Here is a 23,446-nt window from a genome sequence, read left to right as displayed (position 1 = left end):
AGCCGCGCTCCAATCGCGAGGCTCGGAGGGCGGGCACCGCGCTCGAGCGCGCGGCGGGAGGAGATGGCGGTGCGGCGGCAGCTGCTGGAGCTGTTCCAGGATCCGCAGCTGTTCCAGGACCCGCAGCTCGTCGGGACCATCGTGCTGGAGCGGGCGTCCTCCCCGGCTGCTGCCACCTGGATGCCGCCGCCGTCGCCGCCGTCGCCCTTGCCGCCCGCCGCGGAGCCGGCGTCGCCTCCGCGGCGGCAGGGTCCGCTGCCGGAGCTGTGCGCCGTGTTCCACTGCCGCGGCTGCTGGACGGTGCTGGGGGACTCGCTGCACTTGTGTGCGCCGGAGGCGCCGCGGTTCGGCTTCCTCGCCTGCTTCAGTCAGTGCCTCCTCGGGGAGGGGGGTGCCGAGCCCGCGCTGCCACTGCGCCGGGGCCGCGGGGCGGGAGGACGCGCCTTTGCCCCGGGCGGGTCTCAGGCCGGGCTGAGGTTGGTCCGGGGGCTCTCGCCTGCAGCGCGTCTCTCTCTCCGCAGAAGTCACCAGTGATGTGGTCTGGGAGGATTCGCTCTTGATCGGCCTCGAGGAACCGCTCCTGGGATGGTGCGTCCTTGCTCTTGGCATAGGGCCGCCGCGGTGAATCGGGCGGGCAAAGCCGGGTCTGTCAAGGCCGGGAGCCGGGGGCTCTTCCGGGTCGTGCACGGAGGGTTGTGAGGGGCTTAGCAAACTCCCAAGTGCTTTTTGTACCTCTGCTTCACCGCTTCGGATGGAGAAACCTTTTGTAGGGATGTAGCTTTTGCTTCTGTCAAAATCAAAAGTTTTACTGCTCTAACCTTTGTAGTGGAGAGGAGCATTTGAGCAATGCAGTAAGAGACGGCCTACCGTTTAGGTCTCCTTCTTTCCTTCCCTAAAAGGTCTTTTATCCGAATTAAAGCATCTCTGGATTGTGTTTGGTTTGGTGGTGTTTGTTTGGGTTTTTTTGTTCGTTGGGGGTTTTTTTTGTGGGTTTTGTTTGGTTGGTTTTTCTTAGTACTGAAAACGGGTAATTGCTGCTGCTCTATTCATTAGGCTACAGTTAGCAACAGGTTTGGTAACTCAGGGACTGGTCTAATGGGAGGGGCATAAAATGTCATCTGAGGTCTTACAGAAGCAGTAGCTCATTTAAAAGATGTTTAAAGGCTGTTTTACAAGCTATAAGAACTGGGAACTTTTTAAATATAAGACTTGCTATTTTTTTTCTATCATTCCCACCCCCTCTCTCTGCATGAAGTAATAATCTGTTTTACCAAGAGGAAATTTCACGGTTGTGACCTGGCATATGCGTTGTTTTATCAGTTAAATCCTGTTTGAGTACTGTAGCCTAAACCACTCTGTGATAATAAGACGTGTATTTTCTTCCATAATTGCAACTTCACTTATTGAAGAGATTACTTCATTACTTGGGCACAACATGCCCAACTGCTTATGTTCACATTCCTCGTGTATCTATTATTTTTTTAATGAGAAAGCATTATTATGTCTTGGGTTTTTGTCCTAAGAGAACTGAAGATTTGATGTTGTCCGACAGACATGTAGTATCTATGGTTTCAAAAGCTTTTGTTTAAAAATATTTTTCCCTTTCTCCTTTTAGTGCTTACAATGCATTATCCTGTCGGTCATGTGGCTTGTCTGTGGGCTTCATCCTTCATTCTGCCGCCAGTAACCTGGCATATCTCCGAGGCTTGTTCTGTTTCTTCAAGGACAGAATCCTCTGGTGAGTACACTGTATTCTTACAGTCAGGGATTTCACAGGTATTTGTAAGTTACTGTACAACTGGCCAGCAGCTAAAGTGACTTTACTTTTGTCTGAGCACATTGGTGTGGGATTTTAACATCCTGGATGTCTAAGTTGTTTGTGGTGATGTGAATCTATTTGATTTGCCTTGCACTTCTTGAGTGTCCTCATGTAATGTAAGGGTGTAAATTTAATTGAGTGAAATGCTGAAATCTCCTTCTGTTCCAGATTTGCTGTTCCAGATTTCCAGCTAATGTAAGGTATCAAAGTAGTTCCATGACAGGTTAAGGACTTGACTGTAGAAACTTAATTACTTATAGCTGGTGATGAGAGGATCTTAAGATGTCAAAGTAAAACCATTGTTACGTTTTTCATATTTTCATAATTATTGATTATTTTGGCAACAACTTTGTATCTGCTTTAAAATTGTTCTAAATAATCTGTCTAAACAATGAACACAACTGTGGCTTTTAACTGTTTTTATTGTGGCTTTTTTCCCTATCCCCTTTTGTTTTCCAGTTATCTCTTAGAAAACCAAATGGTTATAGAAGCTCCTGAGGTGGATTTTCCTGCTGTGACCTTAAAGAAACAAGTGCAGGAAGTAAGGGGTTCTACATTAATCTCTACATTAATGGAAAATAGTTTTAAACTGCTGATAATTTGGGATATTAGTTCCAAAATATGGATACAATTACTGTTTTTTTAAGTGCAAAAGATTGAGAAAATGCTGACTTATATTACAGTGACTGCCTCAATGTGTGAGACACATGGAACATTTTCTAAGACCCCTAATCTGCAAAACATATCCAGTTGTAGCTAAATTTCTGGCAAAAGTTTTTTATCCTTTTACCTCTATACCACGAAAAGAAAAAACCCAAGAATCATTTATACAGACTTCGCCTAAGTATTACTACTTGTGTTATCACTGTTGAAGAATTAAAAAATAGTAATTTGTTAATTTGAAAGGGATTCTTGCACATTTATGTTTGTGTAAGCTCAAAACAGCATGGCAGTATTTGTAGCTTCAGAGACAGCACTAGGACCTTCCTCCTTCTTTGGTGTTTAAATTGGATGTTCTTGTCTGTAACCTGGTTAGTTGTTATCTTAGTAAATTGTCTGTCCCATATGGTATGTAGGAGAGAGCCAGCGTACCCAGTTCATGGGTTTACTTATTCCTTACTTTTTTTTTTTAATTTTTTTTGAGTTTAGTTGTCTAGTTTAGTTTCTCTTCTAATGGGCCTGTGACATTTCTTTTGTCCTCTTTAAAATCATCTTCCAGTGTCCATAAGATCATAGTGTTTTTACAGGTCAAGTGAGACTAAAATGCAAAAATCTTATCCAAGCAAGACTTGTAAAGTTGAGATGCAATTTTCTGAAGTAAAAAAATGATAGTACTTCAATGCAAACACAAATTATGTGACTGTAGAGAGTTTGCTTGTTAACTAGAACAAGCTCAAGAATCTGGCCTTTGCTTTTTGAGAAATAATGTGTCCACATGTATTCCTAAGCTAATGATGAAACAGTTTGTCCAGATATTGTCAAAGAATGTCTCTGGTTTTGTGAAAACTTGTAATGACTTAACTAGGAAAGATCAGATTCATCATAGTAAAACTCTAGTAACTCCACCTCCTTAAATAGAGTATTTCCCTACGTCTCTGGACGTCTCTCCAGTTTGTAGTGCAGACCTATGATCTGGGTGCCGGTTTTGCCTGTACTAAGACATGCAGTATAAAGATTCAAGCCCCACTATTTTTCCATCTTAAAAATGAGCTGCTCTTAAGCCACTGAAAGTGCGCTTGATGCAGATCATTCAAAGATGCAGCATTAGGACATCTTTTGCTAGTTTTAGTACTCTTATTTCTCTTTTTTTCTAGCTGAAAGAAAAGCTTGTGGAGTTCCACATTCGCATAGAATTGCTGACGAACAAGCTGAAGGAACTGGAACAAAGTAATTATGCAACACAATGGCAGAGCTCTGCATCAGATACAGATGGCCTACCACCAGGGTATGCAGGAGTTAGGATCAACTAGTAGCTGTTTTCAAGAACTGCTGCAGTTGTTTCTGCATCTCTGCTGAGTTTGTTCATTATGGTGAAATAATGCACCAGATCAGATTTGAGTGTTGATCTGTCACTTTATCTGTGTATGGAAAGAACTGATGATTAAGTGCATCCCTTCAGGGGAACACCTGAAAACCTGACATACTGAAGTTATGCTTGGAAGACTGAATAACTCACCCATGCAGCACATCACTCTCTGAGGCAGTATAACTGTGACTTTGGTTTTTTTCTCTTGGGGGAAAAACAGCCTTTGAAATGCTAAAGTCAGGCTTCTGGAGCTATACAAACACACTAACAAGGTGATATTCAAGAGGAGCTGTTATAAATTGACCATTCTTAGAGATGTAAAGTTTTTGTCCTACCGTTTCATATAGATACAGGTTTAATGGCAGCCTGGGTGTTAACGGCAGCTGGTTGTTGATTAAGTGGCTCATTAGCTACATCTCATATGCAGGCACTGCTAAATGGACTCCTGAATAGTTCTTTCAGATTTGCTCAATGTGTGTGGCCTGCAAAAGGAGCAGGCTAGCATGTCACAGATGCTACACACTTCTTATTGCATGAATCTGGATGGCACAATGCAGGCTCTAGCACAAGGTTTTGGATTTCAATTAAAGGGCAACCCATGCGCTTGCCAAGTCCTCTGGAATGCAGCCCCATGACTGCACAGGACTGAGTCAAATACGCCCATTTAGGCTGTGAGCAACTGCCTTTAACAAATTTGAGCACTTCTTTCTGGGGCCGAAACTGTGAAACCAAGGAACATTCTTCTCCTTCACTTCTACTCAGTCACGGGAGCTGCTCTGCTGGAGTTTTAATGATCTGCCTGCTGCCTTCAATTGGCCAGTCAAGATATTTCATAAAAAACACCTAATTGGCATTTCTTTCTATTTTGAATGGGTTCTGCTTATTTCCAAACATTGGAAAATAATTTGATGGAAAAGAAGGAGCACTACTTACCATTTGTTACCAGGACAGAGTATCTTTATCCCTAATTCTTGTTTGTTGGAAGGTTAAGGGTTCTTTTCCTCTCCTTTTTGCTGCCTAAAGGGTGAATGTTTTTCCCTAAGGGGATCAAATACTTTATGGGAAGTTTAGTAATTGTCTGTAGTAGTCTAGAGAGGATTCTATTTACTTGATCAGCTTAATTCCAGTGATGCTACGAGCAAGCATCTTTCCACCTCAGGTAAATGTTTTCCATTTTATAACTTCACCTTTGTGGTACTTCCTAAGTGACAGCATTTTGCTGTTGCCTTAGTCTAAGAAATGTGATTGATAATGGGACTACTTGCTTTTGCTCTTTCATTTCAGTTTCTGCACTGAGACTCTTTCTTGCTATATATTTTATGTCTATATATACTGTGTATAATAGTGCTAAATAGCTTTGCTTCATCTGGCTAAGTGTCAATGCCTAAAAGGGAAAGAAAGCTGTCAGTTACATTTTCATATTATATTTACAGTTGTGAAAAAGAATTTTTTAAATAAAAAAAAAAGCTGACATTCAGAAATTCATATTGTGCAAATCATTGCCAATATCATGAGTGATAGGCCTACTTCTTTTTCTTTGATTATGTTTGCAGGAATAAAACATTGGTTTATCTTGCTTGAGTCCTGGGTTGTTATGAAGCATTTAATGAACAGTTCCTCAAATTATATTACTTAGCATGAATTTAAACAAATAATGAATATATGCTAAATAATAGCTGTTAATTTTTTAAACTACATTTCTGGAATCTTTTGAACTGGGAGGACCTCTAAGTAAATTCTGTTTTAAGATGCAATCTGTATAAAATAAATACATTATCTTCAGTAATTTGAGATGAACATTTACTGAGATACCAAATTAAACCTATGGATGCATTTTGATTTAAGTGATGCTTATAAAGTTATTTGTGAAAGAGTCAGCATTTGATCCCACAGCCTGTCCAGGATTCAAATTCCTTTTAATCTGAAATTGCTCAGTGAATAAATGTTTTTGTTATTCTAGAGTCGAGTCTTATCTCCTGTAGCTAGGCATCTTGAGATGTGTTCTAGCCTTCAGTGCAGGCAGGGCCAGTCTGGCTTGCAAGGGATGAATTCTCTGTTTAAATAAATAACAACCACTTAGAGAGCAAGTCTCAAGCTTAGGCCTTCTTATGTTAGCTAATCAGCAGCTGTCTTCTCTGGCATCCACAGATAAAACCCAATAGAAAATGAAACACTGGTTGAACAGGGTATTGAAGTAACAATCATACTGTGAATCTTCCATAAGGTAGCAGAAGGGTCAGCAATCCACAACAGATTTTGGAAAGCTTGTGGCAGCGTTGAAAGACTTCTCCTGATGAGGTGGTGTCCTACTGCTGCATTAGAGCAGTTGCCAAAACTGCTTGCAGCAGCAACTGCAAGGAAAGTAGTGCTTCCCTGCAGGTTGTGACAAGCCAACCACAGAAGAAATTTTTCAGAAATGTAGTTATCAAAACAATAAACAATCTGTGTATATAAAACAGTTACCTGAGGGGCTTATTACTTTTAGGCCATCTATACAAGCAACATAGGGTTCTGCTACCCTCTAAAACAACCCTTGAAGCTTTTAACTGGTAAGTTACTCATCTTATGAATGGAATAACAATTTTTGTTTAGTTGCCTTCCAGGTTAGAGGCTCTTGTGCTTGAAATCTGCTGGAACAGCTGGCCCTAAGGCAGATATCCAGCATATATCAGTTCAGCTCAAATTGTTAAGTTTTGACAAAGATACAGCAAGTACAGACACAAGTACAGACACAAGTACCTCAGAAGTGGAGTGTGTAGTAAGTTGATTAATTTGTCTTCTGAACAGATGACACATCCAGTTTTAGTGCATTCTCAGCCTGTGCTGCTTTATTGCTAAAAAAATTTGTATACAGGTGCAGAGTTTCCAAGTTCATTTTTAAACAGTTCCTCTTTACAGTGTCAAAAGAATAAATTCTTATCTTGAAATCCTCAAAGATGCATAGATATAAAAGCAAGCTGCCTTTTGGAAAAACATCAGAATTTGCAGGGAGACATTCTTTCACTGTTACCATGTAAAACGTGCAATGGGAGTACACAGTTCGTAGTTACACCAATAATTTCCTCCACTAATCCATGTAAGAATGCCATCAGAAGTTCAGTCTAAGTATTTTCGGCTTGTTTTAAGGTAATTTTAAATGAATTTATATTCAATACTTCTCCTTTGCTGTTATGCTTTCCAAAAGGAGGATAACTTCACCGACATCCTAAAGTAGCTTATTCCCCAGGTTATACTGAAGGGAAATACAAAGGATACAATGGCTTACTCATCACAAAAAAAAATTGACAGTATTTAAAACCATGCATAGTGTTCTAAAGACTTAAGAATGACCATGGTTAACCACTGGGCTAAATCTGTCTTACAAATTTACTTGTTGCTTGAGAAGTTGGCTCAAGGGATTTCATTTAGTCTAACTTCTGATACCATAAAATAGTTATCTTCTCTTATAATAGTCCTATCTTCGTTTGGCAATTCTTATACATCTAGAAAGAGTATTCATGTGAAAAATGCAACCCCTGTTTTAAACCCAAATCACGGTGCTTCATGAATGGTTGGCTATGAAGTATGAATAGGAGTTAACTTGACATACAATTTCTTCCACCAAGACACTTCTTTCTATTTAAGAAAGAAGACTGAGCCTCTGTACATGGAGAAGTGTTCTGCACAAGTTAAGCCCACTTACAAAATTAAGCTAAGCTAGAAGTATGGAATTCTGCAATAACAAGCTAGTATTCTACATGTTTCATTACAAGTTTAAACTTGGAAAAGTATTAGTGATGTAGGTTATGCCACACATTCTCTTATTTTCAAACTGCCAGCAGAATTGACTGCATTATCCACTAAGATTTGCGAAATATTACAGAGAACACACTAAGAGTTTACAGAAAGATGGCACCCAAATTCCCTTTTATTTAATAAGAGAAATAAAGAAAAAAGACAATTGCAACCTGTGTTGCAGAAGATAAAGACCTTCAGTGATTAAACCTCATTTTCTGTTTTTAAAAATCTCTTTAAAGAACTTAAAAAATATACAAGATTACCAGTATTTTCAGGTTCATTCCTGCAGGTGCCATTATTGCTGGCTGGTACCAGTATGCTTCAGTACAGCTGCCTATGTGGCTAGAGTTACCTGAAAATACTGTCTATTAAAAAGCTATTCAACACCTGAAAAATATGTACTGTGCTTATTTAATTTCAGTCTTCTCCAAATAATTTCTCTCACCGCATCCAAGCTTATTACCTACTGTCTGGCAAATACTACACTCAGTTTGAGTCTGTGGTTTCCATTGCTTGTTTGTTGGTTTGGAGGTTTGTTGGAGTTTTTTTGTTGGTGGGTTTTTTTGTGTTGTGTTGTGGCTTTGTATTTTTTCTTTCCCACCAGTTGTTCCTCCCTGCACCTTGTAAGAAACTCTGCACCCTTTTCCTTGCTACAGCTGCAGCAGGTGAGAAACCTCATCTCGCCCCTAAACATGCTTAGTTCATGCCCTGCTTTTTACATGCTCAGGACACTAATATGAACCAGACAAGAGGTTATAAAGGCGAGTTCTGCTGATCCTAGTTCCTGATTTACAGTTTTGGTGCCATGCTTCTGTCCCTATCTATACATTCTGCCCCTTTCTCTACAGAGGCAGCACATTCTCTAAAAAAACCCAAAATTTGAGAATCAAAGCAGGAAGTTCAAGCTATTGGTATATTAATTCCTATTGCTTCATTATGTATAAATGCATATCTCAATTTACTGGTAATAACTACGTTACACTAGACATTTTGATTCATGCATAATTAGAATACTAGCTCTAAGGTTTGGTTTGTGGGCCTGTGCCGCTTTCCTTCACTTTCTCCATGCAGTTCTTCATGCCTAAGGCATTACAAACTAGCCTCCTTATATCTGACCTGCAAACACACTCATTTGGAGGGGAAATGGAGAGAAACAGACAGGATTTACATAGGACACACTGAACAGTAAGTTACCTTTTATCTTTAACTTTAGATAGTGTAAAGTCTTGGCAATCTATCTATATTATAACCTGGTACATAGGCTCAGAGACAGAAACATGCTCTGCTGACATCGTGAACACTGACACCTTTTCTAAATCTCAGGAGAAAGTGCAGAGCAGACTAAAAGGGAACAGACATCAGAATCCATGGTTAGTGTTCTGCACTGTTAAACTAGACACCCTGGTTCAACTGTTGGCTTTTGTGTGCCAGTCAAAGTACTGCAGGGGCAAAATGCTGGATCATTCTGTAAAAGAAATCCAGTGGAATCTAACTTGGACTGCCATTATGCAGCTTTGTACCTGAACAACAAGCAGGATTATTAGTTTTGGAGGAAGACCAGACAGTTTCCTAAAGATGCAGGAAGCAGTAATTTCTAAGATTGGTTATCCATCAAAAACTGTTCTTATCTTCAATATTTTTCCCTTTTCTGCCCAAAAAAGCAGGCTGCCAACTCTTGATAATGTAACCCAAGTGTCAGTGACCTCAAGCTCAGTACAAGTTCTTCTCACTCACTATCAAGAAGTCTTTGCAAGACTTTCTTTTTGTCCTAAATTTGACAGTTACCCTCAGTTGCAAAAGATGCAATCCTTGAAGGTGCAGTTCCCTGCACACGTACTGGCTGGACCTTCTTCAGCAGGACTACTGGATATGCAAACAGCATATACTTGTGTCATCTGGGTTTAGTACTGCTAAAGGAGGCATGTCCGTACCAGTCACTACGCCTTTGATATCCCACACCAAAGTGTAGTAGCATCTAACACTTCCACTCAGGTTTAGAAGTCGTTAAATCAAGGAGGTTGAAGGAAAAGTCATGCCATTGTACAAGAGCTGAAAGGCAACGGGATTCCTTTCCTTGCTGTGAATAGTAATTTCTAGTCTAGTAGCCCATAGAATACAGATCATTATAAAAAGTCTGAACTGGGAAGAATATGAAGATAGCTTGCCTGGCTACATCAGTCTTGATTTGCTCCCCCCTTCTCTGAACAGATATACCCTTAAAGAATTCTGTTCCACCAAAAAGTTCATAATTCTGAAGTACCAACGTGACTGCGTTTTCATTATTTCACTTTATGTAAATGTACTTGCTGACCACAGACCAGAATAAATTTATAATTTCTCTAATGTAATCAGATAACAGTCAAGTTAAGGTCCCCTATGGCCAGCTTCCAATTTTATCAATAATTCAATAGCTAGAATTTATACTGATTACAGCCTTCCAGATCAATTAGCTTTTCATATGCATATTACATACTAGCCCACACTTAATTTAGACATTCTCATGCTTGTTACTCTATAGACTAAAAATGTTCACAGTTGTCACAGTTCCATTATCAATTTCTGAAGAGCCAAACTGCTTCACCTCCATGCTTTCAAAACCACAAGCTTCCATTCAGCTCTAAGTCACAGCCTAAATTACTTAAGCTTTCCAGAAGAAATCCAGACAGATAGATCTAAACCTCTGATGAAATGATTCTGTTCAGAATACATTATTATCTGCTGGGCCATATTGTCTCTATAGACTGAAAACTAGGAGCACTTTAGAACTCCTGTGGCTCTTTTATGTAACCCTTTGACAGCAAATACTTTGCTGGGTGCACAGGCTACAGCTGTAGATCAATAACCCTTTCTGTTACCAGAGGCTTGCCTCTGTTACAGTACTTGCCCCTGCAAAACTTCAGGCATAGACAGAAATCAACTATGGTCTGAAACAGTGTTTAGCAAGGTTAAAATTATTTCTTGCTGTAAAGTAACATTTTTAGAATTCTACAGCTGTGCCTGGGATGTACAAACCTTTTGAGTGTCAAGTGCTCTCTAGTTTTTTAAGTTTGTTTTTTATTTATTTAAAGACCATCTCAGACTGGTCTTTTTAAACAAGAAAAAAAAAACAACAGAACGGACTTCCCACAATAAAAGCTTCTAGAATGAGGTTCTCTTTACAGTCCAGTATCTGGAAAGGTTTAGTTTCTTCTCAGAGAAAAAAAAAATACAGGGAAACTTCAGCTATCCTTTCAAAAAGAACTGTCTGCCCTTCCTCTAGCACTCACTGACAGTGCTTCAGATGTGACAAAGCTAATTTTTCTTTTTTTATATATATATATCAAATTCATTAACTTTGTATTCAAGTGCCAAATTCCCTCCAATGAGAGGAACATAAGAAGAATTCACCCTTCTTCTCAGGAAGACTCTTCACACAAGTCCCTGCAGCACAGAGCGCCACAAACTTATTTGGTTATTACCCACTTACTCTACTGTACAGTCTTGCTAATGCAAGTTATTTACTATCACATGCAAAACAGTTATTGCTACTAAAGTCCTATTTTCTTATTAAATCATCTTATGGCTTTGTTTGCATCAGGGATTCTTCCCCCTACATACTGTGCTATTTTGCATTCCAGTTTCAGAGGTATTTTTCAATTGATTCTCCCAAGCACTAAACTAACTACTTTATTCAATGGTACAGCTACTTCCATTTAGAATTGAACCTGACTCTCAGCACAGGTCCCCCAGAGCTCTGCTGTAAATGGCCCATCTGTCCAATTTTCTTGGAAATGTATTAGATGCAGAGGGTTGTCTGTTTGGTTTTGTTGGGGTTTTTTTCCCTGTTACATACATCAACTCTGTATGGATTACTGCCATTGCACAGAAGTTACATGCTTCTTGATAAATTACTTTAGAGATATCATACCAAAATTACAAAACCAAGAACCCATTCCCTCCCTCCCCCTAATGGCCATTTACAGGCAGGTCTCAGGAAAAAAAGATGCAGTATCCTCTCTAAGTTGAAAGAGAATTTTGTTCTTGTAAAAGAGAAAATGGGTGAAAAGCAACACTGGCATCAAACAAGAGACTTATTCCTAGGAAATCAGAGGATGCCATCCACAGAGCATTGCACATCTCAAGAATAATACCAGTCCCCTATTTGACCAGTCCAAGCTGCCCATTGATTGGTAAGTCATTTTGACTTCCCCAGTCTAAATTTTCCTTCTGAAAAAAGCAGAGGGAGAAACAGAAAGTATTAAAATTGAGCTCAAGAGCTGGAAAGCAAAACTGGAAGTTACCTAAAATACAGGATAGTGAATTCTCAATAATACAGGGGTGGGGAATCTCTGATCCACTGGCTAGAGATAGCCTGCTGCACAGATACAGTCTGCAACATCATTTTTCAACAGCCTTTGACCTTATTATATTCTTTCTTCTTATTATTAACATTAAGATGTATGTAAATGCAGGATCCACCAAAGTTATTGTAAAATTCAATAGGACTTCAGCCAAAAAAGGTTCCCCATTCCTGCAATAATGGATAAAAGTCTTCTACATGTAATTACTACATTGCATTTTGCAACCATTAACTTATCACATAACGAGGAAAATGTTTAACTAGCTATAATAATCATATAGTCAGTCTGAAAAAAAATTAATCCATAGACTTTGTAAATGATCTGAAGGTAATAGAGATGTGTACAGAATGCACACAAACTCCTTAGCATATTCATACTTTTCTGTGTGTATAATGGGATGGCTAATAATAAAATTGAAAATGCTGCACATGGAAGAAAATACCAACAAAGACTAAAAAGAAAAGAATCCCACTGATAGAGATGGATGCTTGCGTACTGTAGCTTACTACTGCAATTGGACAGACAGACAAATAACAAAAAGTCAACTATGATTCTATGAAGCCCATTAAGTTAATGCATTCCAGTTTTAAGGATAGCATTGCCATTGTCAAAGGGAGGATACTGCATGTTTAGACCACGTTTGTGACATTTCTATTGTATCCTTTCTAGTGTTAATTACATTATCATCACTGTTTACTAATAAATTTGTCACTCTGAAATTGTAAAAATACTACTAGGCTCATGCACTGATCCTAACATGGCACTACAGTTTGCTACAAAGCACTAATGCTTATGGAACTATACACATCTCAAAATGGAAGACATTGGTGATTTTGTTGTTTTCAAACAACTTGTAACATCATTTTGTCCACAAGTATTAAAATATATATATGTGTATATATATATATATGATCTATTGCACGTGCCCCTTGTTTTTGTGATCTTTCACATGGGAAGATTTCCAACAAACACAAAGAAAAAGTGGAGCAGGAAAAAGTAAGTAGGCTGAAGCAGCATTTCCTAACACAGCAGTTTTATAAAAGTGCTGGCCAGGAAGGTACAGCAATTAGGGTCTTCTGGGCATGCACTACTGGAGTATTACTTCTGTGAAAGCCACAGAAATATAAATCTTGATGTTCTAAAATTAAACTTGAAAACTAATGCTGCTACATTGTTATCAATAGGAGTCAGGAAAAATCAGCAATTCGTTTTTGTTTTTTTTTTTGTTACAATGTGGGTTACAAAATATTGAGGGTTATTCCTAAAAAAAAAGTAACTAAAGAGCTTGAAGTGTCTACTCTGTAGGCAGACAAATTCACAATTTCTGTACATGTCCACAGAAAACAAAAATACCTTCCTGTTCCCCAAGTATTTTGTCATCAAGCTATGCAAGAAACAACTGCTAGCTCTAACATCAGAAGGGTAAAGTATGGGCAGAAGGAAGAAAATTCCCAGATCTAAACCGAGACATTTCTTATACCACATACTTCCCAACCACTTATAATCCTATGATATTGACAGTATTTTCCATCACTTAGAGATGGATCCTGCTTCTACAGACATCTACATTAAATCCTATTGGCTTCAACATAAGGATGTCCTAAAAGGAAGTGTGCTTTCTAGTTTCCTCCAATGCCAGAAAATTCAGACCATATTCAGCAAAGAAATCCTATGCTCTTAAAAGAAGTCAGGCCAAGCTGATGGTTGCCTCATCAAGATCAATGTTAACTCTTATCACAGAGCTCACCACAATGTTACACACAATTTTAGTGCACCTCTCTGCTCATTACAGTTGGCATTATTTTGAGACATAGTGTCTTGCCCCCCACCCTTTGCTAACATGTCTGCTCTTTTCTTCACGGAAACAAAAAATGGGTAAAGCTGTCACTTAATCTTATTGTTACAAAGCAAGTCTAAACACAGACATTACTCTGAAGATTAGGATCAACATCAACACTTGTCCTCACTCTGCTATGGGACTTGGTCCCATAAAATATCACCACATTTTAAATATTAGAATGCTGCCCTTGCAAGCTATTATTAAGATTTAAGAAGGATTTCAATTGTTTGCTTTTTCAGCCATTTTCAGGCTGTTTGGCTCTCTTCAGCAGTTTTCTAAAAGGCAAAACAGAAAAAAACAAGAAATCTAAAACATCTCCCCAACCATTTTAGTATCTCCCAAAACATATTAACAGAAGCTATATAACCCTTATTTGATCCAGATTTGAAAACATTATTTTAAGCTAGTAAGTCACATTTTCTAAATCACAAGCTTGGAATAAGGTGCACTAAGAAAAGCTTCAGATTTGAAGTGGAATACAATACACATCCCAGGTCTGGTGTTTTTTTGCCAAGAAATCTTACTTGCCATAAACAATACCATAGCAGGGAGCACGTAAACAATATATGCTCCCATCTCAGAATGACAGAAAACATCCTATATAAGCACAAATGATGTAGACAAAGAATCTCGTGTAAACATAAGAACAACAGATTGTGCCTTAGTTTGGGAAGGAACAAGAAGAGCCAGAAAAAGGCCTGTCCTAAGTATTTCTGCTGTACCTCGACTTACCCCTCTTACATGGCTAACATTCCATTCTCTTCAGCCTATTTCTGCCTAGTTAATGAAAACATACAGGTCCTCTCAGTTCTCAGTCACGAAAGAATCAGAAAGCTGACTCCATCAGCAGTATGAAAAGCTGAAACTGTGTCAAGGAAGCCAGGTGGATAAACCACAACTTTACACTTATGGTCTCCTTCATCCCACCTGAAGTTAATTTCTATAATAAAGAAACATGTTCTGCCCCATCTCTTCTACTGTAGAATGGTTTTGTTCCTTTTGCTGCTAAGGATTCACAAAAAGCCAGAGGGAGGGAATGATTTAACGTAAAGCTAATCATTATCCTGTTACACTCAAGGCTTTAAAGCTTCATTTTTCTTTGCTAAAAATTAAATGGAGCAGAGTGATTTCTCTTTCTGGTGAAACCTCTTCATATCCAGCACTTACACAGATTTACACATGCAAATATACATTTTGATCACAGACTGGGATAATGCATTTACACACTACAGACAAGGTGATTCTGCATTTGTTCTTGTGCATTAGCTGCTTTATGTGATTTGACATCTATCTACAAAGTCGAGCCTGGGTCCTGGACTAGAAAATACCTGCATGGCATGTCCCCAGTTGTTTGGTAAGTTTCCCCCTCACGTCAGAGCAATTGTTTCCTGCGGCAACTTCTCATATATGTCAAGTCTGACGCAGTAATGCATGCAGACACTTTATCTGCTAGGAAATTCAATATGACACAGCAAAGTACATAACCTTCCTAAAATGAAGAAGGAGATATCAGTGAAGAACACCAGCTTCCACTTGCATCTGATTACAAAGCATTTCTCATCTTAAAACAGAATGCAGAAAGCTGGATGAAGAGCTGGTACAGAAGACATTTCTTCAGGAAACCAAATGCTGATTTCTGTTATTCTGCTTTTGAGTTTTGATAAAAGTGTGGGGGTACTTCTGTAGGAGAAGTCACCTGGTGAACCAAATGTTTGGTGAGACGACTGAAACAGGAAGTGGACAGATCTTTGTTCATTCAGCTCCATGGAAGTGAAGGACAGATTTTTGCTTGCTAGAAGAGAAACATCCACATCTTGCTGCCTATGAGCAGGTAACAGGACCACCTCCTTGAATGTCAGGATAGGATCTGGAATCCCAAATTAAAAAAACAGGAAAGGTAGTTTAGGAATCAGAATAAAATATATTCAACATTAAAATGCCCACCAGTTCATTACTTTAAAAGTCTGTCTCTAATGGAAAAAATTAGCTGGCTTCACAAACTGCAATAATCCTTTGCTCTCTAAGACTTTATATCTAACTGTAGATGTCCACAAGCTGGCTAAGGAAATACTTCAGAAGTGCTGAACTATATGCTTACTGAGAAGCAATGCATCCAAAAATATATCCCTGTTAATTAGCTGTGGGGCTTCTTAACTGTCTCCAACATAAGAGCATGACAACCTTAAAGAAGTACCAGAATGCACACTGCAGAGAGTATATTCTGCTCTAGCAGGTCATAGTTCAAAGAGACATCCTGAACTATCACCTAACTAGTTATGAAACTGCCAGTGCTGTAGAGGAAAAAAAACATTTATGACAATTTTAAGATCACATACATTAACTACTTACTTTTACTCATTTCTCCACACTTATCCACAGCACAGACAAACTTCAGTAACTTGTCACTGATGTCCTGGCCTTTCATCAGTGACACTCACCTAGTATCCCCTAGTCACAGCAACTCTTAAGACATGATTTTTTTTTGCTTTAAGTTGGAAGGTAACATGGGTGCACTCCTGCATAGACAGTGCCAGAAATGTTTATTACCATTCTCCTGTACTGAAAGGAGAGATGTGAAACAGAACTTTTTTCTTTGGTTTCTTTTTCTCACGTACAAGAACATGAGGATAACTAACCTCTTCCTCTCTTTTCCCTGTCTGTACTTATCTTATTCTGATTACCTTAACCATTTGGTTGATCAAGTTCAGAAATAGTCTTCCACTGACAATTTTCAGCTCCTATGTTAGAAGCAGCAAGAAGATCACGAAAATGGAAATACAGTACGTGTCACCATCTCTTTCTCTCTGAGGCACTCAAATACTTCTGCTGACCATTTCGTTGACCATCCATGCTCAGACTGTTGGGAAAGTCTTATTCTTGTTATGAAGATGTGGAAACACAGATCTGGAGAGCTGCAACAAAACATGCCAAAGGTTCATGGCAGAGCTGAGAATACAACATAGCACTCTGTTACATACCATAAATACCAGAATATCTTAATTTGATTCACTGGGGGGGGGGGGAAATCAAAGCTCCAGAGGTTAATTGTCATCCTTCAAAATTTTGAATGTACTTTTTTCTGTTTGATAATTTACATTTGATTATGTTATCATTCTTCCAGTCCTACTGTTCAACAAATAAAACTTTTAAGATAACTACTCCAAGTTAATAAAATGATACAATTAGTGTTTCTCAGCAAATAACATCACAGGACAGGAATTTTATAATTCTAAAAGCATTTATTCTTATTAGAATATACAATGGTTAGATCAATGCTTCTTGCATGCAAAGCCCAAGCTGAAAGCTGACACTGTGGCAACATTCCAGTTCTCTGAAAGCATGCTACAAAAAACTAAAATCTCAGTGACATATTTCTTTGGTCAGGGAAAAGGAAACTAAATCAACCAACAGACTTGACAAGTTTAGTACGTTATATTTACTACCTAAATGACCTTACAATCGTACTCACCATTATTTTTAATCAATCCACATTCACTTCTGGGAGCTTAGAGAGAAAGAGATGAATAAATGAAATTAAATTTGCATTTAGGAAGCTATTGAGATCATAGATGATTATCTCCATAAGACACAAAAGATTAGCTGTACTTTCCACAAACCAGTTAACAATTTTAGACTTTCTACATAAAACATGCTGATGTTAATTTTCAAATTACCATATCCAGCCCCCTCCTTTAGTTTAAGTCTAGAGAATTGGGCCTAAGTGCGGAAGACCCAGGACAGGCAAACTTTAACTAAGAACAGACTGGGGAGGAGAAGCTTATATCCAAAACATGTCTGAAAGGGTTTTGTTCAGAAACCATTCTGCTTCCTGGAGTAAAATCATGTGTGCCATTGATTACAAAGAATGTAGTTTTCTCAGCACAGAATTCCCTTTTTCCCTGGAATTTGTTGGTTCCTACTTCACTGAGAACAGCCTACAGCCCATGCTTGACCAACTACACCCGGAGCATTAAGTATACACCACGACCAGAACAACTTTTTAATTGTGCATATTTTGAAGATGAATCTTGTTATGGTAAGGTATCATCAACAGACACACATTTCAGTTTCAAAGGAACTGAGGTGGACACAATTTAGTCTCCAGTAAGGCAAGAAGCTTTTTCATGTTAATAACAAATCACTGTAGCAAGGAAGCATAATGACTGCTCTCAAGGACACTGAGCTGACAACCTAACTGAAGGACTAACAGATTGCCACAAGCAGAACTATCTCATCACACAGACATATATTATTAAAAATTCCCAGTATCCTCAGCAAAATATTACTAGCTTTCACACTCCTGCACAACACAGCATTTCTGCAAGCACTAGGCACCTGCACCTTCAAAAAAACCACAGTCGTCAGAAAATCCCCCTTTTAGTGTAGTTATTCTATTCTCATGTTGTCAGTGCTGACCCTTCCTACTTAAATCCACCCTCAAGCACTATGTGAGTTTGAGAGATTGAGGAACCAACAGCAAATGATTCACAAAAGAATTAATTTGAAAAGAAACAGTTACCAAGAGCTCTCCTAAATTTCCTTGTCATGATAGAAACCAATGCAATCTTTGAAAAGTTGGATTTTCTTTCACTTATTCTAAAACTATGAATCAACTAAACTAAAGTAAATCTTATTTTAAAAAAAGCAGCAGGTGACACTTCTCATGCAAAGGAATGGTCCATCCAACACTGAAATTCATTGGCTTCAAGCTATTTTTTTAACTTTATTTTTACGAGTTCACTGACTTTGAATGCCCCAGTTTTTACCCATTCAGCTTGCTATACTTTCTAGCTGACTTTCATAGATTACCACGTGGGAGCTGATTTCACAGTAGTACCAAGAGAACTTGCAGATGGAACTGGATATAAATCAAGGTTACTGACCATTAGCAGGCACTGAAACAGATGGCGACAATATCAAATCTTCAAATAAAAGCTAGTGGACATTACAAATTAAAAAAATACTATTTTTCTTGTTTCATACCTTACCGAACACACAATCAATCGATATGGAACAAGAAATAACAGTAAAAACTCAACATTACCTACATTAATCCTTTTCTGTTAAAATTTCAGAAAATACTATTGTTATTAAGTTTTTACTTATTGCCCATTCACATTTTTTTGCTCTACCATAACTAAAAGTTAGTCTCCATGAATTTTATCTCTCACATTCAGATAGAGAACTTCCTGGATGCAGGCACCTAACTTCAGGAATTTCAAAGCCAAAAAGAGATGAAGAAATATCTCACATATAAATTTACCAGCAAAATTCTAATATTTGTCTTTTAATATACATCAAAATACTCTATTACCAATGCAACAGTGGGGGGGGGAAAAGTCAGTGTTCTGACATAATCAGCACATTGGAATTGGAAACTATACTAAAATATAGTGTACAGCTATACAACCAACTTTCACTCCACCCCTCACACTCTGTTTTAAGGTACCCTTAGGTTTAATTACATTGTTCAGCAAAAACTCAGATCCATCAGATCTGGCATCCAAAATATTACCTTTGTCTCCTACACATACACAAATGCTCCAGGAGATAAGCAGAATTAACAGGGACACAGAAGATGATTTCTCTTCTCTTCCCTACAGCCTGAAAAGTGTGTAAGGAAGAAAAGATCTAGAAACCAGTTTATATAAAGACCAAAACACAAAAACTTGAAAGTTCAGTGTGATGGAGACCTATAGAGACACAGAAAGCAAAATTAGCTCTACAGATCACAAGTTCACTGAGGTCTTTCCTATGACTTAAAAATGTCAAATTTAACCTGGAAAGTTGACAATGACAAAAGCTTAAATCATAAACACAAAATACAATAGAAGTATCTCAGTCCTGCAAAAAAAAATTCATGCCTTTATGCTCTTTCTACTTTCTAGGTAACTTTGAAACAGCTTCTAAATCCAATCTATGAGGTAAGGGCAACAACTCTGATAGAAAGCCTAAGGCTGGTGTGACTGGAGAAAGAACGGGAGTGCCTGCGAGTGGAGGAACCAAAAGGAACACTGAGCAAGGACTGGGCTCTCAAAAGGGACTTGTGTTAACAGCACCCAGGTTAACAGACCATCAAGACCCTAGCACATCCTGCGGCAATTTCAGAAGACACACAGATTTGAAGACAAAGAAAACTGATAATCCAGAGTCAGAGACCAAAGTCATCTCCAAAAGGGTAAACATAGGTATATTTGAAGCCTAGAACGGCTGCCAGCCTAGGAAGAGGCCAGAAGACAGTAAGGAGCTGCCAGCTGCTGCCCCTTGTCAACACAGACTGCCAGACTGTTGAACACACAGCTTACACACCCCTGCTATGGCACTTGGTAGCTGTAGAGATGTCTCAGGCACTGCAAACATTCTGCCAGAGATTTGCTTCACTCTGTACTTTTAAATAAAACCACTTTCCTCTTTAACAAGGTTTCCAATAGATATCTGCCACATTGTTGGTACAAAGGTGTAACAGCAGTTCTTACCACAGCAAAGAAGATACCAAAGACTGTTTAAAGATGAGCTTTCAATTCCGTGATACACTGTAGGAATGTGCTCCTGGAATACTGCTCAGGCAAAGAAACAACTCTTCCTTCACATTCTATTCTCTTCCTTCTTTTAATCCTCCAAAGACTGCACAGGCCTTCGCACCTTGCACTCACGTAACCTCCAGCATGTCAGGTCTAGTTTCAAACACTGTTCCCTTTCTAGTTTTTAAGAATGAACGTGGGAGGCGTTCAAAAGATACTCCAGACTCTCCACAGACTCAGGTCAGGTTTTTTTAGCCTTAGCTGGCCCACGATTTTTGACACCCCTGAATGACAGGTGACCATCATGAGGTGCAGAGCCTGTTTATGCAGATTTTCACACTGCAGACTCTCGGCACTGTGGGCAAGATTGTAAAGCAGTGCACATTGCTTATTTAACATATATCAGAGTAACAGAAAACCTTTTTTTTAAGATACTACTTCTCACAGCTCTTGTGTGTGGAAAGCAATTAAAAATAAACATTAATCCAAATCTATTTCTCACTGCTGAAATAGCATACAACTTCACACAAAAGCACGCTGACTGGTTATTATTTTTTAACGATAATATAAAGCAGAATTATCTTTATATGTAGTATGCCAAGGGCAAATCCTCTGGCATATTTTAATAATTCATACACAGACACGTATAAGTAGGAATATTCATCAGTAACAGCATACTGTGCCTTAATGTTATGTTGCTCTTAAGCTGCTATTACTGTTGCTACATGAGTAATGCAGCACATGAAAATTGGTAAAATGTTCCTTTGGAAATTTTTCTCATAAGCAGTTACCGCTTTCAGAACTAATTGTAACAAACATGCTTATATTTCTTTTGAATTATTTCACCACTTACAAACAACTACTTCATTATTAGGTCATACAAGCTAACACACCATGTCTTCACAAGACCTAAAGCTATTGTTCTCATGTAATCACTTCAATTCTTTACCTGACATGCACATTGAAAATGCAGTCACAATTCTATGACAAACTTGAGATTTAAAAAACTGCTTTAACTATGAACACAGGAAATCTCATGCTAGTGACACTAATTCTTTTGCTTTCAGTAAGAAGTTTTGTCTCCACCTCTTTTTTTTTTTTTTTTTAATTTAAACAAAGTACATCCTATAGCACAAAATACCACGGACAATTCTGAACAATTCAGGGCACCGCTGACCTGCATGACACTAACCTGGAAGGAAGAGATAGTGGCTTTAGTAATAGTTTCACAGTTTTCATCATGTCTTAAGTCTTTTTCACCTTATTATCACATGAATTCCTAACGCTAAACAAATTCCACTGTAATCTCTCCACTTTCCATAAAACTTGTTTTCCACTGTGGATTATTTGTACGTTCTGGTTTTGTCAAACGACTCGGACACCATCCCCTTTGTGCGCTCCTGTGTCAGTACTAGAGACATCAGAAAAGGATATAACCGTTCAGATCAGCAGAATCCATCCAGCACACAGACCTCACGACTAACAGCGGAGTAGCTCTAATCAGCGCTGTGTTTGTAGCCGGAGATGCAAAGGCTCATTTCGGATAATACATTTCGTTTTCCCTTCCCCGCATTGCTGCCAGCTGCAGCTGTTCCCAACTGGGCTGCGGGGCACGGCTGTGCAGGGCACAGGCTCTCTTGCCCCGCCATCTGCTGCCAGACCTGCAGGACGCCCTCGCCCCCAGCTCCGAAGTTGCCCGGACTTTTCAGGGCGGCGGGCGGGTCGGAGTGGCCCGGTTCCGCGTCCGCGCCCACCCGGACACCGTCCCGCTCCTCGCCCGAGGCCGGTGCAGCGAGGGCGGGCAGCCGCTCCCACCGCTCGGCCCGGCCCGCGGAACGAGCCCGGGCCCAACCCCATCACGGGGCGGGACGGGGAGGCGGGTGCGCGGGCGCCCGGCCCCAGCCCAATCAGGAAGCCGGCGCCAGGGTCCGGGCTGGGCAGGCCGCTGCTCCCGCCGCACTCACCTGAGCGCGGCCGAGGCCGCGGGGCCGCGGGCGGCCCGGCCCCTCCGCCTCCTCCACCCCTCACTCCGCCATCTTCCCCTCCTTCCCCCGGCAGCCCGGCGGGGGCTCGCGGCGCTCGGGCCCACCCCCTCGGCCGCGAACCTATTGGGTGCCGCGCCCATGCATCAGCCGTCCGGCTTTGGCGGTGATTGGTCAGCGGCACCGTCCATCACGGAGACCGGCCTCCCGCCTCCAAAGTTTCCCTCTCTGATTGGTCCCGGGAAGGGCACGGGCCTGGGATTGGCTGGAGCGGCGCGAGCGGGTGAGTCCCGCGGTGACCGCCGCGGGCACTTAAAGCAGCCGCCAGAGGGCGGGGGCGCGGCGGGAACAGCGGTGCCACATCAACCCCCGGGCCCTGGCCCGGCAGCCCTGCGGCACCGGCCGCGCTCATCGAGAGACCGTGACTGCCCCGGAGGGCGGCCTCTGGTCTTTCTACCGGGTTTGTGTCACCTGCAAAAAACCGCGTATTTTTTTTTAGCAGCGGTAGCTTTACACTTCAAGCTGACAGGTAAATGAAGAGTGTGAAGAGGAGTACGTATCCATTCAGAAAACCCTCGAGAAACACCCCCGTCTCACCGTGATTCATCACAGATTACTACAAGCCATTTTGCTTGAAATCTTAACACGTGCGTTAAACATTTAACACACCCTGTTCTGCTGTGTCACATTTTAGCGCAGACCATCAGCCTAAATGAAATGCTTCTGCCAACTCAAATATTATACCCACACGCTACTTACAACCAAAGCTGTAGTTTCAAAGAATCAAAAAGCAGACTTTTATTTTCCATTGTAAAGTTATGGAAACTAACATCATTTTCAGTCCTGCTCTTCTTGAGTCAAATCCTGGTTTTGGATTCTTTTGCTTTGCCCAGACTTGATGCCAAGTTAAAGGGCCTACAGCTATTTAAGCAAACTCATTTGCCACCTTTCAGTATTGATGAGACATCAAACTTATTTTGCCTTTCCAGAGTCTCCATAATACCCTGGTAACTGTTCTCAACCACAGATTTCTGCATCAACCATCCAGAGATTCTCACCATGGCAAATTCGTATCTGCAGATTTGAAAATAGACTTTCTATCTGCCGGCAGACAGGAGAATCGTTCATCTGTACTTAAACT

General features: G+C 40.0%; 1 protein-coding gene and 1 long non-coding RNA gene across 2 annotated transcripts; one reads left to right on the top strand and one right to left on the bottom strand.

Moving 5' to 3' along the window:
• Positions 1 to 6: 6 nt before the first annotated feature.
• On the top strand, positions 7 to 10,732 carry OIP5 (Opa interacting protein 5). The gene is given in 6 exon segments (XM_064658068.1): positions 7 to 367; positions 522 to 588; positions 1,616 to 1,738; positions 2,279 to 2,360; positions 3,634 to 3,720; positions 3,722 to 10,732. Coding segments are annotated over 6 exon segments (777 nt in total). The 5' UTR covers positions 7 to 63; the 3' UTR covers positions 3,836 to 10,732.
• Positions 6,646 to 22,143, bottom strand: LOC135415789 (uncharacterized). The gene is made up of 4 exons (XR_010431269.1): positions 21,796 to 22,143; positions 17,272 to 17,307; positions 16,484 to 16,714; positions 6,646 to 15,669 (listed from the first exon to the last, which is right to left on the bottom strand). It is a non-coding gene; the product is annotated as an uncharacterized LOC135415789 (long non-coding RNA).
• Between the last annotated feature and the right edge of the window lie 1,303 nt (positions 22,144 to 23,446).

This window comes from Pseudopipra pipra, chromosome 6, assembly GCF_036250125.1.
Source record: "Pseudopipra pipra isolate bDixPip1 chromosome 6, bDixPip1.hap1, whole genome shotgun sequence".
Lineage (NCBI taxonomy): Eukaryota > Metazoa > Chordata > Aves > Passeriformes > Pipridae > Pseudopipra > Pseudopipra pipra.
The sequence above is the reverse complement of the archived record's forward strand: the minus strand, read 5'-3'. Positions and strand labels throughout refer to the sequence as shown.